Source organism: Xyrauchen texanus, chromosome 22, assembly GCF_025860055.1.
Source record: "Xyrauchen texanus isolate HMW12.3.18 chromosome 22, RBS_HiC_50CHRs, whole genome shotgun sequence".
Classification (NCBI taxonomy): domain Eukaryota; kingdom Metazoa; phylum Chordata; class Actinopteri; order Cypriniformes; family Catostomidae; genus Xyrauchen; species Xyrauchen texanus.
Window position 1 is genome coordinate 23,290,644 of NC_068297.1, and position 15,086 is coordinate 23,305,729.

Consider the following 15,086-nt stretch of genomic DNA (forward strand, 5'->3'; position numbering starts at 1 on the left):
AAAGGATGCTCATTTTATTACATCTCAAGTATTCTATAAACAAATGAATCTCCATGTGATCAGTCAATGTGAGCCTAATCTGAACACTTTCATCACAAATCTATTCCCCCACTTAAAAAATCCTAAATGTGTTTTATAGGAGCCTTTAGCCCCTGCATTAGAGGGACTTTATTTAATATCCCATATACAATATTTTACCTAATTATTTGAAAAACCTTTGATTTAACCACCTTGATCTAAACTGAAATCCCCATTATACGTTGGACTTTCCCCTGTATTTCTTTAGTGCTAACTGTTCTTTATGTAATGTGCAAATAAATAATAATAAGAAGAATACAATTATAACAGCTTTTCTCATTAAATAAATTACTTTAATGATTAACATAATTTATCATAGCATACACATATTCTAAGAACATATTTATCTAAAGCAAAAGCACACCAACACATGTAATATGTCCAAGTATGTCCAACTTTGGTTAGATGTAAGCAAAGATGTAAGTTTCTAAGAGGTCTGTTGATGTTTGCATTATGAATTATTAACCACTTTGATGTGATCATGAGATTAAATCATTTAGGTAAACTCTTCATCAAGGAACAGCACCCATTACAAACAAATATGAGAAAACAATTATGAGCCATTAATAAAACGAGCTTTCCAAAAATAAAGATTTAATCACATTTACATACGAAACTAAATCACAAGAGCACTACGATTACTCAAGTGAAGTGATTTGTGATCACGTGAGGGTCATCAGACTTTGCGCACATGACTCGTCACGTGGTCTCTCTTTGCTTTATAAACGCCATCAACGTGCGTCGCGTTTGGACTGTTATTTGTTTCCGCCCTGTGAGGCAGTTATAAGAGCACAAGGAACGCTGTCAGCAGACGAAACACAGGTATGTTTGTTATATTCTTAAAATATGCAAGTAAAACATATTTGTATTGGCCATTTAGGTATGTCAGTATCTGACAAGTTATTCTCAGGCATGTTTGATCACATCGGTTGACAGTGCAGCATAAGTCACAGTAGGAAACCGTTAAGAGGAAATAAAGTTAATCTTTCTTTAGTAAAACATAATTATCTGATAAATATCATACTATGCATAAGTTTACTGTCGTGTATTGAGAAATGCATTTACGCAGTCGGGTGTGTGTGTGTGTATATATATGTGTGTGTGTGTGTGTGTGTGTGTATATATATATATATATGTATGTATATGTGTGTGTGTGTATGTGTGTATGTGTATATATATATATATATATATATATATATATATATATTATTTAGCTATAAGGCCTGCTTTTAAAAGTGAAACGAAAGTGTGAGATCTGGAAATCGGAGCTTTCTTTTTAGCACATGTGTGAACGCTTCACTAGCCGTAGTAGACATCTCGTCGCCAGTTTTTCTTACAAATACACTAAGGTTTCAAACATGGTGATTTAACTCCTTGATTCAGTGTTTTGGTTTATGTAGTCCAGTTTACATTGAGGTCATTGTGGCTCTGATAGGCTGGGATTGCCTGTAAATCAGCAGGGAAATTCTGCTGACTCATGTATTATAAAAGATCATGATTACGTCAATATTCAGACCTCCTTTTACAGGAACTGTGTATCCAACATTCACTATAATACTTGACTTGTTTTTTTTTTTTAAACTATATAGATTTGGACTTTTAATGAGGTAAAGTAATCTGATAATTAGAAACCAAACTTGTTTAAAACCCCAACCTCTGCAGAACTGCAAATTGATCCTAGTGAAGTGGCCCCTTCTAAAGGGTCTTTCCTACTACAAAATAGTCATCCAGAGTACTTAATAGTACAGATTTGTCTTCTGTTTGTGTAACCATTGAGATATAGAACATGTTGTTGTTAAATGTTTAGAGATTTCATGTCTGCATCATTGCAGCCCAAAGAAGACACTACTGTTGGCAGTCAGAGGTCCGTTTCACCTCAAGTGTCACGGAACGTGTCCTTCAAGTGGTGTAGCACTTTATGCTTGCCTGTGGTGTTTTTTGAGACTTCAGTGTACTGTTTATAATGATTTTTTTTATTGAAATTATAGACTGAGATACCATGCAGCTCCTCTCGATAAAGGAAGTGTTATTTCTAAGTATTTGAAGAGGGCTTTGTTTTGGGGTTGATAGAAAACCCTTTTCAGATACGTTGGCTGGAGTGGAAATGTAATATTATTTTATATTTCAGAATGTGGAGACTAGCCTTCCTGTGCCTGTTCTCAGCCCTCTCGGTTAGCTGGGCTCGACCGCGCCTCGCTCCTCTCTCCCATGAGATGGTCAATTTCATCAATAAAGCAAACACTACTTGGATGGTAAGCCATGCAACCTTATAAGAGATGGACCGATAATCTGATTGTTATCTGATATTTTCACTTTCACTTATCCGGTTATCAGTTCTTTAATATCTAGTTTACTGAAAGGTTGACAAGGCTTCACATTTTAAATATTAAGTTGGGGCTGGGTAGCTCAGCAAGTAAAGACGCTGTCTACAACTCCTGGAGATGCAAGTTCAAATCCAGGGCGTGCTGAGTGACTCCAGCCAGTCTTCCTAGGCAACCAATTGGCCAGGTTGCTAGGGTGGGTAGATTCACATTGGGGTAACCTCCTCGTGGTCTATATAATGTGGTTTTCACTCATGGTGGGGTGTGTGGGGAGTTGTGTATGGCTGCCACGGAGAATAGCATGAGCCTCCATATGTGCCACGTCTCCGGTGTAACGCTCAATCCACGTGATAAGATGCTCTGACTGAGATTCCACCTCGAAGATCTAGAGTGCATTGGGAATTGGACATGCCAAAAAAGCTGAGAAAATCCCCCAAAACTTTAGTTTAGCGGCTTTGCACAAGTGTACATGGCAACTAAAACTAGTTAAATATTTGTTGAACGTGTGCAGTATTTGTTTTGTAAAACGGTTCACCTTCAGTGGTTAAAAAAAATGTAACCGTTATGAATATTGGTTCAGACACTTAACAAAAAATTATTTGTATCGGATCAGGTATTAAAAACTGATCTCTAAATCTTATGCAGTCATTATAAATCGGAGTACTATGTTGAGTCTGTATTGGGTTTAAACTGTCTGTAAGGTTCTCTTGTTTAAAGGAGGGTTCACCCAAAAATGTACATTCTTTCATTTACTTGCCCTCATACCATTTAATGATGTGTCTGAATGACTTTCTTATGCAAAACAAAAACAAAGATTTTTAATATATAAGCCCTGTAGGTCCATAAAATGCTATTTGAATTGTGATCAGAACTTTGAAGCTCTAAAAAGCATATAAAGGCAGTGTTATAGTATCCAAATGACTCCAGAGATTTAATTGGTGTAATCTGAATTGATTCATTTACATTTATTCATTTGGCAGGTGCTTTTATCCAAAGCGACTTACAAAAGAGGAAAACATAAGCGAATAATCTTAAGGAGACAGTGGTACGAAAAGTGCCATACTAAGTTTCACTATCAGAATAGTACACAAAACCGATTTAAGTGCAACAAGAATTGTAACAATTATTTTTTTTTAAATGACTGGTTAAGTGCTTTTGGAAAAGATGTTTAGCCATTTTTCTGAAGATGGAGTGAGTCAGCTTCACGGATTGAGTTGGGAAGGTCATTCCATCAACGTGGTATGATGAAACAAAGTCTGGGAAAGTGTTTTGGTGCCTCTGTTTTGGTACGACAAGGCGACGTTCCTTAGCCGACCGCAGGCTTCTGGTGGGAATGTAGCTCTGCATAAATGTTTTTAGCTATGCTGGAGCAGACCCAGTGACCGTTTTGTATGCCAGCATCAGGGCCTTGAATTTAATACGTGCATTTGGTTCTGGGGGAGAACGGACCAAAGTGTAACTTTTTTTTTTTTTTTTTCTCTCAATCTTGACGACAGTCTACATGGCAATCATTATTTCAAGCTTGATTACACTTCCTATAGCGCCAACTAGCTCTGCGCATGCGTCAAGCACTTGGAAGTGTAATTGATTTAGAAATCATGATCGTCCCTATAGATTGCAATGGCAAGATGTACAGTGTATAAGGAGTTATATATTGGTCTGAAGTAATCCAGTTGGTTTTGCATGAGGACAGAGGACATGGATTAAAGTCGAATGTGTTACTTAAAAGCTGCCTTTATTTTCTTTAAGCTTCAAAGCTCTGGCCACCATTAACTTGCATTGAAATGACCTACAGAGCTGAAATATTCTACACGCACAAAAACAAAAAACAGCTTGTGTTGTACAGAGGAAAAATTAATGGACATCTGAAATGGTTGTCAAGCATTAGGTTGAGTAAAGAGAATTTTCCTTTTGAGGTGAACTCATTTTAGTGCTGTAGAATATTATACATTGAATTAATTTGAATGTCTACATGAATTTTTCTCTTCTGAAGGCTGGACATAATTTCCATAATGTGGACTACAGCTATGTGAAGAGGCTCTGTGGGACTTTTCTGAAAGGACCCAAACTCCCTGTCCTGTGAGTGCAACTTTTGTGCATGGTGTAGTGGTGAGACATATAGAGGAAGTAAAAATGGCTAATCTGCAATCTTTGTCTGCATTTGACATTACTCTTTGTCACATGCTGCTGCTGTTTTTATTTCCTTGGTAAAGGATATTTTATAGAATTGATTTACTGTACTGGATTTAATCTTTTTTCTCTATTTTTGCAAGGTGTGCTTTCATAAATTGTTTGATCGCCACATGTATTTGCCATGAAATGGCTATTGTAGCTGATATGGCTAACTCCAAACAAACAACTTTATTTCCTTAGTCAATTTATTGCTTTCACTTCTGCTTTCTCAATCTTGTGACACCCCATATTATTTTAAACAGGGTGCAGTATGCTGATGATCTCAAGCTTCCCACAAACTTTGATGCCAGAGAACAGTGGCCCAACTGCCCCACTATTAAAGAGATCAGAGACCAGGGCTCTTGTGGTTCATGCTGGGTGAGGACTCTTTCTGGTGGACGCAGTGATATGAGTTGGTTTTGTGTCTTTACTGCTGTTTGACCAGATTTTGTTTGTCTTTGCAGGCTTTTGGTGCTGCCGAAGCAATCTCTGACAGAGTTTGTGTCCACAGCGATGCCAAAGTGAGTGTAGAGATCTCCTCTCAGGACCTGCTAACCTGTTGTGACCGCTGTGGCATGGGGTAAGTAAGGCTGCAGAGTGAGCTTGGGTACATTTAGCAAGGTTGTCAAGGGATTTCTAATATTGAAATACATTTTATCCAGTTTTTATGTATGATGGCCGACAATGTCTCGTTTTCTTTGTAAATCCAGATGTAATGGTGGCTATCCATCTGCTGCCTGGAACTTCTGGAGCGAAGAAGGCTTGGTGACTGGTGGACTATACAACTCTCACATTGGTTGGTGCTTGTCCTGCTGTAGAAGTTCTGCATGTTTACAAAGAATGCTTAACTAAATTTGTTACTTTTTTTATTTAAATAAGGCTGTCGCCCATACACTATTGAGCCCTGTGAGCATCATGTGAACGGCAGCCGCCCACCCTGTTCTGGAGAGAGTGGAGACACGCCCAACTGTGAGATGTCATGTGAACCTGGCTACAGTCCCTCTTATAAGCAGGACAAACACTTTGGTAAGAACACTGGGAACCAGATTCTGTCTCCCTTGCTGCTTTAGTTTATGGCATCTCCCTTGTATAACTTTCAGTAGCAGTTTAGATGCTAGATGCTTTCAATATTGAACGTTGCTGATGTGTTTGTGCTTAAAAATGTGAATTCTCAGATGGCGTTCTTCTGTTTGGTCACACTGTTTGTCATTGCAGGAAAGACTTCCTATAGTGTCCCATCCAATGAGAAGCAGATTATGAAGGAGCTGTATAAGAATGGACCAGTAGAGGGAGCTTTCACGGTTTATGAGGACTTCCTACTTTATAAGTCTGGTTGGTTGCAGTAGATTATCTATTTGGCTAAAGTCACATGAATAGGTTGATGATTTGGTGGTTCTCCCTTAAACGTCTTCATCTGTTGCAGGGGTTTATCAGCATGTTAGTGGATCTGCAGTAGGTGGCCATGCTATTAAGATTCTGGGTTGGGGAGAGGAGAATGGCACCCCCTACTGGCTAGCTGCCAATTCCTGGAACACTGACTGGGGTGAAAATGGTGAGTATGATGGATGGATAGATCTAATTGTCTTCAGTTTGCTACTTTTTTGTTGCAATGCATAACCAGATGTTCTCACAATAATCTGTTAATTGTGGGTTCATCTGTTCTTGTCAAGGTTTTTTCAAGATTCTCAGAGGTGAGGACCACTGTGGCATTGAATCAGAAATTGTGGCTGGAATTCCCATGTAATTTCTTCAGACATCTAGAAGAGGTGGAGAAATGAGCACCCTGTTCAAAGTGAAGACCAGGAATGTCTATAATTTCAGTTTAAGCTGACTGCCATTCTTGATGGCCATAATATAATGACTGATAAATTTGAGAATCTCTTAAGGGCCCTCTGATCAGGTTCATTTTCTTTTTAGAAGTTTTTAAATTTTCGTTGTTTTGAATTTGAATAAGACTTCATGAACAACTTCTGAATGTGTCATTGTAGTGCAAGTCGTTGAAGTCCAGTTTTAGGCCAAAGTATAGAAGTATTTTTAATGTGACTTGATGTTCCCTTTAAGCCACTTTTTCACCAGTACTATAGATTTGTTTTTACTTAATTTGTATTTTAAGTTTTAATGCCTTTTTTTCTCAAATGTAATAAATGTATATAGAGTCCCAAAACGCTTTGCCTGGGTTTGATTGTCTATTTTATGGTTATGATTGTTAAAATTGCATGTGTGCTTGACACACCTAGTAATTTTTCCATATTTGATGGCAAATATGGCCGGAGCGCTTTTGCGATTGTTTATATTTTTGTGGGAGTTTGGCACGAGCTGACTGTGTGTCCTTCACAGTGCTTGAAAAGCCAGACAGCAGCTGATGTTGGTGTGGCTCAATGACTCTCGTAGTTCAACTGAATGACACTAACCAGTGGTGGCACGGATATATATCTTTACATTTATGCATTTGGCAAATGTTTTTTTTTTTTTATTATTTATTATTCACTTGACATTATACTTCACAATTATATTGACCACGAGGAGGTTAACCCAACGTGACCCTACCCACCCAAGTAATTGGGCCAATTGGTTGCTTAGGAAGCCTGACTGGAGTCACTCAGCACACCATGGATTCAAACTTGCCACTCCAGGTGTTTTAGTCAGCATCTTTACTTGATGAGCTTCCCAGGCCCCTGATTGGCCGTTTGTGCGAGATCTCACTCGCTCTCTGCCCCTACCCACTCTGCGTGCGCTCATGATTTGACTGCTTGCTTGCTCAAGGTCACAGCATTTTAATGTGCCAGAATGTCCGCCAATCAGATGAGGTGGTACATTTTGATTGGCTGGCTAGATCACCGATCAAACTGCTAATCAAAACCGAAGGAAGAGAAGGGGAGTTTGCTTTCAAGAAAGGAAATGTGTAACACTATGACCACACGAAAGCAGTTCTTTTGTTGACTTAACTCTTATTTAACCTTATTGAAATATATTTGTTAGTCTGTACACTGCCAATAGGCTTACTAGCTAGATAAATATCTGTCTAGCTCTTAATTTGGTCTATACTAGTATTTGGTTTTCTTAACTAGTTTATAGGTTTCCAAGTTACACTTGCATAGCTACTAGCTTGGCCGTGTTGGCTACCACCTTCATCTGAAATTGTTAATTTAATCTCTCCCATGTGTAACTAAATTGTAAAATGTAATGGTGTAGTTTTGGGGAACTTAATTTGACTTCTGTCGATCCCAGAGGATATCCTGAGAGATCAGTTTATTCAAATAAACGTGACCCGATTACAGTCTACCATGGATCAGCAAACACTGAACCTTTTTGCTATTACATTAAATATGCTTTTCTATAATATAAACATGTTATTTTGTCCACCCTCTTTAGTGTCTCCTCTCCCATTTTTTTGTCAGCCTTGTGGATTATAAATATTGCCTAAATTAACATTCTATTTTTGATGGTAAATGATTCAAGCGGTGTGGTATCGTGAAATGTTCAGTATTCAGTTTATGCATTCTACCACAACCCTTATGGCAAAAATTGAGAAGAAATGGAAGAAAAGGAAAAGCGGCTAATTATGTCTCCTGCAGTGGTGGGTCAGGCATTTTAAGTCTAGGACTTTAGTGTGATTCATGCCATTTAAGAAAACCGTACATAATGAATAAGACACCCTATGCCTTTGAGCATCATACATTATGTCACAGCTTACTAATACCAATTGACATTTTAAAAACACGTCCACGCGCCACAGCCAGAACTTGAAACGACAAAGCAAGCCTAATTTTAATTGCAGCATGACTGTTTTGTGAAATGCATTTCTACACAGACATTCAAAAATACCACCATGTATAGATATATAAATATAGCACATTTTGCCTCCGCTGACAACTAAGAGCTATTAAAATCTGTAAAGGAGTCAAAACAGCACCAGGAATTCCTCCGTTTTACAAACGAAGATATGCTGCAAGGACTGCGGTTCCGACGCCTGTAATGGGCAACATGGCTCCTATGATGAGAAGAACCAGGTATGCTTTAGGTCAGTATTAGGCAAATTACTTCCTGTTATTGGTCCGTTTAGATGTCTTTTGTCCATGTTGTGTTCATATATCAATCGAACTGCACCAGAGTTCGTTTGGAAGTGGGCCAAGACCCACTATTCAGGTGGTCTCGGTTTGCTTGTTTGGTGAGCACCAAGGATCAGGTGACAGCGTTCACACATGTTCAAGCTGTCCAGACTATCAGAACTCATCTGGATACAATCTGAATAAGCAAAAAAATCCGATTTTTAGTGGCAGTCTGAACATGGCCTGTCTTGTTATCAAAGATCGCGCTAGTATGAATAAATTTGACTGCTATAATCATGCAAGTGTTGTATGTTATTGCACACTTGTGCTACATTAAATATTGAACTGGGACAATACTTATCAGAATTATAGAGGTTATGCAATTTGATTGTAATTGTGCAATTTTAATGAAAATTTAAGGAAAGCCCTGCATCCTGTGTAGCCTTAAAACAATCGACACTGACTCAAACGTGCTGTTGATGGCATTTATACAGTATTCGCTTAAAAATTCCCTTATTTTAACATTCAAATGTGATTGGAATTTGAAGTGCACAATTTATTATATATAACCGAAAACAGACAATTTAATAATTGCAACAGTCCTACTTTTTGGGACTATTTAACCATTATCAACATTAATAAAAATCGTTTTAGTTTATTCACAGGCTCCATCTAAGGGCACCACATTTGTCTTAAAAAAAAAAAAAAAAACCTCCTTGATAAAACATGCATGCTTAAAAAGCAAAACATAGGCCAAAATGATGCATTGCACATGGTGTTGATTTCTAAAATAACGGTGCTTCATAAAAAAAAGAAATGGAAGCAAAATTGAGCACATTAAAAAAATAACAAAATATCTTAAATATTTTTAAGCAATCAAGTTGTGCATTTTTCACCCACTGTTTGGCAACACATAATTATTTTTAAGAAATCAGAGGCATCCAAAGCTTCTATTACACCCAAAGTCAGAAAAATGTACTTTGTAAAAAATCTTTGTAACAGCAGATCAAAAGTATACACTCCACCTTCATTCCACAACAGTTTGACATAGAAACATTATGCACCAAGTTAGGTACAAAACAGTATGAATGGATCTTGGCTATGACTTTTTTTTTTTTTTTTTGCAATAAAATACATGCTTTTCTGGGTTTGCATAGTTTGAATAACACATTACTAACTCCAATAAACAGAATAAAAACAAAGTAAATTAGAGTTTTGTACAGTTTGGTGAACTCCAATTATTAAATCATTAACACCTGGAAATACATTATGCTTCTGTGAAAAATTATATGCAGCAAGTGAAACTGAATAGGGGACTGACAAGCTTTGTGGTTTCCAAAGTACGGCTGATTTGTCTCTAAAGTTGTTCACGCTTAATTTGGCTTTACATCTCTAGGTCACTTTAATGGACTAGCATGTTCTCCTATTCCTGTTGACCATATTGCAGCTCCTGCTCTTCTAAAGGCTATAGACTGCCCTACCATTCTTAATCTGATTCTGGTATCTGGTTCTAATCTGATGGCTCCCCAGCCTGTCTTTGTTCGTCTTGAGCTGGATTTGACTCATTATGATCTTCAGCAGGTTATAGTTGTTTCTTTTAAGGCTCTTAGAGGTTGTCTTGAACCTCTGCCACTTGCTGGTGAGTTTCAGCATCTCTACCCTCTGTTTTTGTATCTGTTTGCTCCTGTTTTAAGTTGTCCTCCACCAGCTCAGCTGGTGCATCAGGGGGCACAAGGTTGTTTTCTTGCTGATGGTCCTGCGTGGATGATGAGAGCAGCTCTGAGGGAGCCAGTAATCCATCCTGGTTCAGATCCTGAGTTTGTAGCAGGTAATCCACCAAAGACACTACCTACAATGTAAAAAAGATCAAGTCAAAACAGAATTTAAAAGCTATTTTAATGTTGTAATTTTTTTTTCTCCAAAAGTTCCAAACTCTCACAGAATCTGTTGACTTTGGCAATAATGCATGATGAGACAGGAAATCTGTTAGAAGTTGCATCAATTCAAGGCCATCTATCTGCCCACTTCTATCATAGTCATACAAGGAGAAGAGGAAGAACACCTCTGTGACAAGGAGAAGAAAACAAATCAGAGGACGATTTGCATGATTTTATTTGGCATAATATGCTTTACGAAAACCTGATGAACAGCAAATAGCCACATTTACCTCCACATGGTGGAGTGGAACCCAAAGTGCAATAGATTGTGTTATTAAATATGTATGGAGTGCATTTTCAGCATATTTTCTAATGGATTCAGTGCACTATGAGTGGCAAAAATAAGCTCAGCAGAGAATCTTTTCCTATGCAGCACCACGCTGTTAACAAGCCTGTTGATATGGGGGCCATAATAAATACACGTTGTAACGAGTGCTGTGTAAACCAGGTCTACGGTATACCACGCAGCTTAGATTAGGCAATATATACTGTTTTACATTTGCTGTATAACTACTGATATATTAAGTACTACTCTGTAATATAAACTAGAAAATAACAAACATGTACAGTACTGAAATTGTGTTTCATGTGAGTGCACAAAATAAAAAAGCACTCAGGAGTAGGGGTGGGTAGAAATATTGTTTTTCCTATTATTCACAATCTTCTTTTGAACGATCTCGATATCGAGGTGTGAGCACTTGCCCGAAAGTGACTGGATAAGCCCGAAAGAATGCCGGTAAAGGTGTTTACATGCAATGTGAAATCAGGGTAATGGGCAAAAATCTACAGTTGTCGACCGGTTTACTCTTAAGCCATTTATGACCTTACACAGATAAAGGAAAGCCATTTAATGCATTTACATGACCACACACATTGTCTGTTTAGTAAGCATTATCACTGTAAGAATGTGCATGTTAATGTGCTCATTGTTAATTATTAACTACTGTATTATTAACCTTGTTCCCTTGTTTTAAGCTCCAGATTGGCCTGCCCCTCCTTCAGGTTGCTCTTGATGTAGCTTTGCAAGAGCCTGTCATTCAGAATCAAAGATCAGCATCCACTTTTTTTCAGTCTCATTTGATTACAGTATTTATTGAGAAAAAGAGCAAGGATTCAAAGTGCTGAGCGACTCTGGTGTTGAAATGTTTTAAATGAGAAAAACGTGCAACTGAACCAACTGCATAACTTTTTTCATCTGTCTATTAGATTAAGTATTTTCAGTACTTGTTTAGCACATAAGACTACACAAACACACATTCTGTCACCTTTTTAGTCATAATTTGTTCAAGCAGTGAGCGTGTAATTGTGTCAGCTGGAGAATTCTCAGGGTTATCTTAAATTTATAGAGGACTTTGAACCTTGAGGCAACTACGCAATATATCAGGTGCACTAGTGCACATAAAGACTAGAGAAGTGCTCTTTAGCTTTATTCAAAATAAAAGTGATAACCTGTGGTTGTCTTCACTGGACCCAAAAGGATTGGCAAAGTCTGTTGGGAGAATGCCATCACTAGAAAAAGACACCAAAGCAAACATCACAAAAAAGGGACAAATTTACTTTTCACATTTAGAAAAAAAAATGGTTTGCACAAATGTTGTTTTACTTTACATATCAATCATACACACAACCTGCATCCACTATGGTAAATCTAAATTTATATTCATCCAATTTTGTAAAGCAATGCAGCTTGGAATGTAGTCAGACAAGACACTCCCTATCTCAGTAAAAATGTATAGCTGTTAGTACTATAATGAATTACTAATAATCTAATTCAGAGGCTAAATGATGCTCGTGATTATCCATATACTGACACTAAATCTGTTCTACTCTACTATGTATAGTATTGCATTATATTAGCATAAAGTATGGTATAACCTACTCAATGGGCCTGTAGGAGAGAGGGCCCACCTATGAACATTTTGCCTCAACCCCAAGAATTTTAGCAATGGCCTGGATTAGTATAGTTCAGTATAGTATAGAACTGTAAAATATATTATGGACAAGAACAGTATAGTTTAGTATAGAATAGTACAGTATAGTAGAGAACAGTATAGAATAGTATAGTACAGTATAGTATAGTATAGACCAGTATAGTATAGAATAGTACAGTATAGTGGCATAGTATAAAACAGTAGAGTATAGAATTGTACAGTATAGTATAGTATAGAATAGAATAGTATAGTATAGTGGAATAGTATAAAACAGCACCATATAGTATAGACCAGAACAGTATAGTATAGAATAGTGCAGTATAGTATAGAACAATACAATATAGTATGGAATACAGCAGTATAGTATAGAAAAGTAAAGTATAGTGAAATAGTATATAATAGCACCATATAGAATTGTACAGTACAGTATAGTATAGAATAGTGCAGTATAGTATAGAACAATACAATATAGTATGGAATACAGCAGTATAGTATAGAACAGTAAAGTATAGTGAAATAGTATATAATAGCACCATATAGAATTATACAGTACAGTATAGTATAGAATAGTGCAGTATAGTATAGAACAGTACAATATAGTATAGAATAGAACAGTATAATATAGAATATTACAGTATAGAATAGTACAGTATAGTATAGACCAGTATAGTATAGAATAGTAAAGTATAGTATAGAACAGTACAATATAGTGGAATAGTATAAAACAGCACCATATAGAAGTGTACAGTACAGTACAGTATAGACCAGAACAGTATAGTATAGAATAGTACAATACAGTATAGTATGGAATAGAATAGTACAGTACAGTACAATATAGTATAGAATTGTACAGTACAGTATAGAATAGAACAGTATAGTATAGAACAGTACAGTATAGTGGAATAGTTTAAAAGCACCATATAGAATTATACAGTATAGTATAGAACAGTGTAGTGTAAATTGTGGCCTACCTGGAGGTTTTCTGTACTTGTGGAGCACACATACCCAGTGAAGGAAGGATGAGCAAGAACAGAAACCTTGCTAGGATCATGTTAATTACTCCGTTGGGTTTCTTTGGCTCACCTGTCAAAAACTTCCCTTTCAATTTGTTGTGTGGAATAACTCAAGAATGATAAACAAGTAAATATGCTGTTTGAATCCAATAACAAAAATATGTTTAGCTTCGGATCTATAGATGACGGTACTGTACATTGCGACAGTGGAAGCACGTGTTATCTTTCTAATTATTCAGCACAAAAGAAAGCTAGATTTACTATAATGCTAAATACAATGAAGTTTTAAACTCGTACATGATGATTTTGGGAAATGAATAATAGCATGTGAGATGCAGCTTTACCTCGCTCTGCAGCAGTAAGCAATCGCTTCATGATGCTGCGATGTTCAGCAAGACCCACTCCGGCTGATGAATGCGACAAAACACCGAGTGTTTTCATCGTGACTGGGTACAGGTGGAATCCGCGGAGGTGTCGTGGACCGAAATAAAAATAAATAAAATTAGCTCCTCCTAGAACACTTTTCCGCCTTGCATCAGTATTCATCATCGCCACGTAGATGGCGCTAACACTGTCTGCATTTGCAACATACAATTCACTTAAACGGACCGCCTCTGACATTAGATCCTATCATTGACTGAATGTTTGCAATTTGCAAATGACCTCCGCAAGTAAAGACGTTTATTAGAAGACGTTTATTAAAGCGGATTGTGTCTTATCGTACGTTTTTAACGCGAGAACCAAAAACCAGTCAGCAGAATAAAAGAAAAAATTAGCATTTTCCCCTCACATAAAGAATTAAGCGTGTAGGTTAATGCACAAATGTTTTATACAATCCAACTGCCGAGATACCAGTTTCTTCTTTATTATGATTCAACGATTATTACCTTGGCTTAAATCATAATATCCACTAACTCATACAGCCAGCCCTGTGAGGAGCTTGAGATTAGATTGCAAAAGTTTGGCCATAAAGTGGCATACATCTATTTGTTCTCTTGGAGATATTGGCCCAATAAGACTCCCTCAACAATAATAATAATAATAATAATAAAAATAACAACACATTTAACATTTTTAGCGTTTGAAAATGGTTGTTATTTTCATCATATTATAGGTTTAATGTAGCTGTTTTGCCACAAGGTGGCATCCATGCAATTTGAGCAATGAACAGCGAAAATCATTTATTATACTATTCATTGCTATAACTGAATTTCTCCGCAATATTACCAAAATAAGGTAAATACAAAAATATAACTGGCCTTAGGAGGCTGGGAAATAGAATATATTGATATTTTATTTTTTATTGTGGTACAAAAGTACTGACCTAGAAATTTTAAGTTTGTTGAAACATAGTATACTGTTGTTTTGTCTGAAAGTTTAAAGTAGTTTAAACTACAAGTTAAATGCTTGTTAATAATTACAGTAAGAGAAAGAAAGAAAGAAAGAAAGAAAGAAGAGAGCATTTTAAAGGAGATTAAAGGGCTTGTGTGTAAGTTTGACTTCTGAAGTTTGAAATCATGAACAATCAAAAACAGACTCTTAGATCATATAAAATACTGTTAATATTATCTGCTCTAAGGGGTAA

General features: G+C 36.8%; 2 protein-coding genes across 3 annotated transcripts; one reads left to right on the forward strand and one right to left on the reverse strand.

Annotated features, from left to right (window-relative positions):
- Nucleotides 1-769: 769 nt before the first annotated feature.
- Nucleotides 770-6,756, forward strand: ctsba (cathepsin Ba). 2 transcript variants are annotated; one of them, XM_052153205.1, is made up of 10 exons: nucleotides 770-900; nucleotides 2,207-2,330; nucleotides 4,393-4,478; nucleotides 4,835-4,949; nucleotides 5,036-5,151; nucleotides 5,282-5,367; nucleotides 5,451-5,597; nucleotides 5,787-5,903; nucleotides 5,995-6,123; nucleotides 6,242-6,756. In XM_052153205.1, the coding sequence occupies exons 2-10, from the start codon at nucleotides 2,208-2,210 to the stop codon at nucleotides 6,313-6,315; spliced, it is 993 nt and encodes a 330-aa protein (XP_052009165.1). In that variant the 5' UTR covers nucleotides 770-900; nucleotide 2,207; the 3' UTR covers nucleotides 6,316-6,756. The 2 variants fall into 2 exon arrangements, with proteins under 2 accessions (XP_052009165.1, XP_052009166.1); XM_052153206.1 differs by lacking the exons at nucleotides 770-900; nucleotides 2,207-2,330; nucleotides 4,393-4,478; nucleotides 5,036-5,151 and having other exon boundaries at nucleotides 4,876-4,949.
- A 2,262-nt stretch (nucleotides 6,757-9,018) lies between these two features.
- Nucleotides 9,019-14,077, reverse strand: LOC127662157 (cell growth regulator with EF hand domain protein 1-like). The gene is made up of 6 exons (XM_052153207.1): nucleotides 13,846-14,077; nucleotides 13,460-13,571; nucleotides 12,007-12,066; nucleotides 11,514-11,587; nucleotides 10,560-10,684; nucleotides 9,019-10,469 (listed from the first exon to the last, which is right to left on the reverse strand). The coding sequence occupies exons 1-6, from the start codon at nucleotides 14,048-14,050 to the stop codon at nucleotides 10,227-10,229; spliced, it is 819 nt and encodes a 272-aa protein (XP_052009167.1). The 5' UTR covers nucleotides 14,051-14,077; the 3' UTR covers nucleotides 9,019-10,226.
- Nucleotides 14,078-15,086: the final 1,009 nt, after the last annotated feature.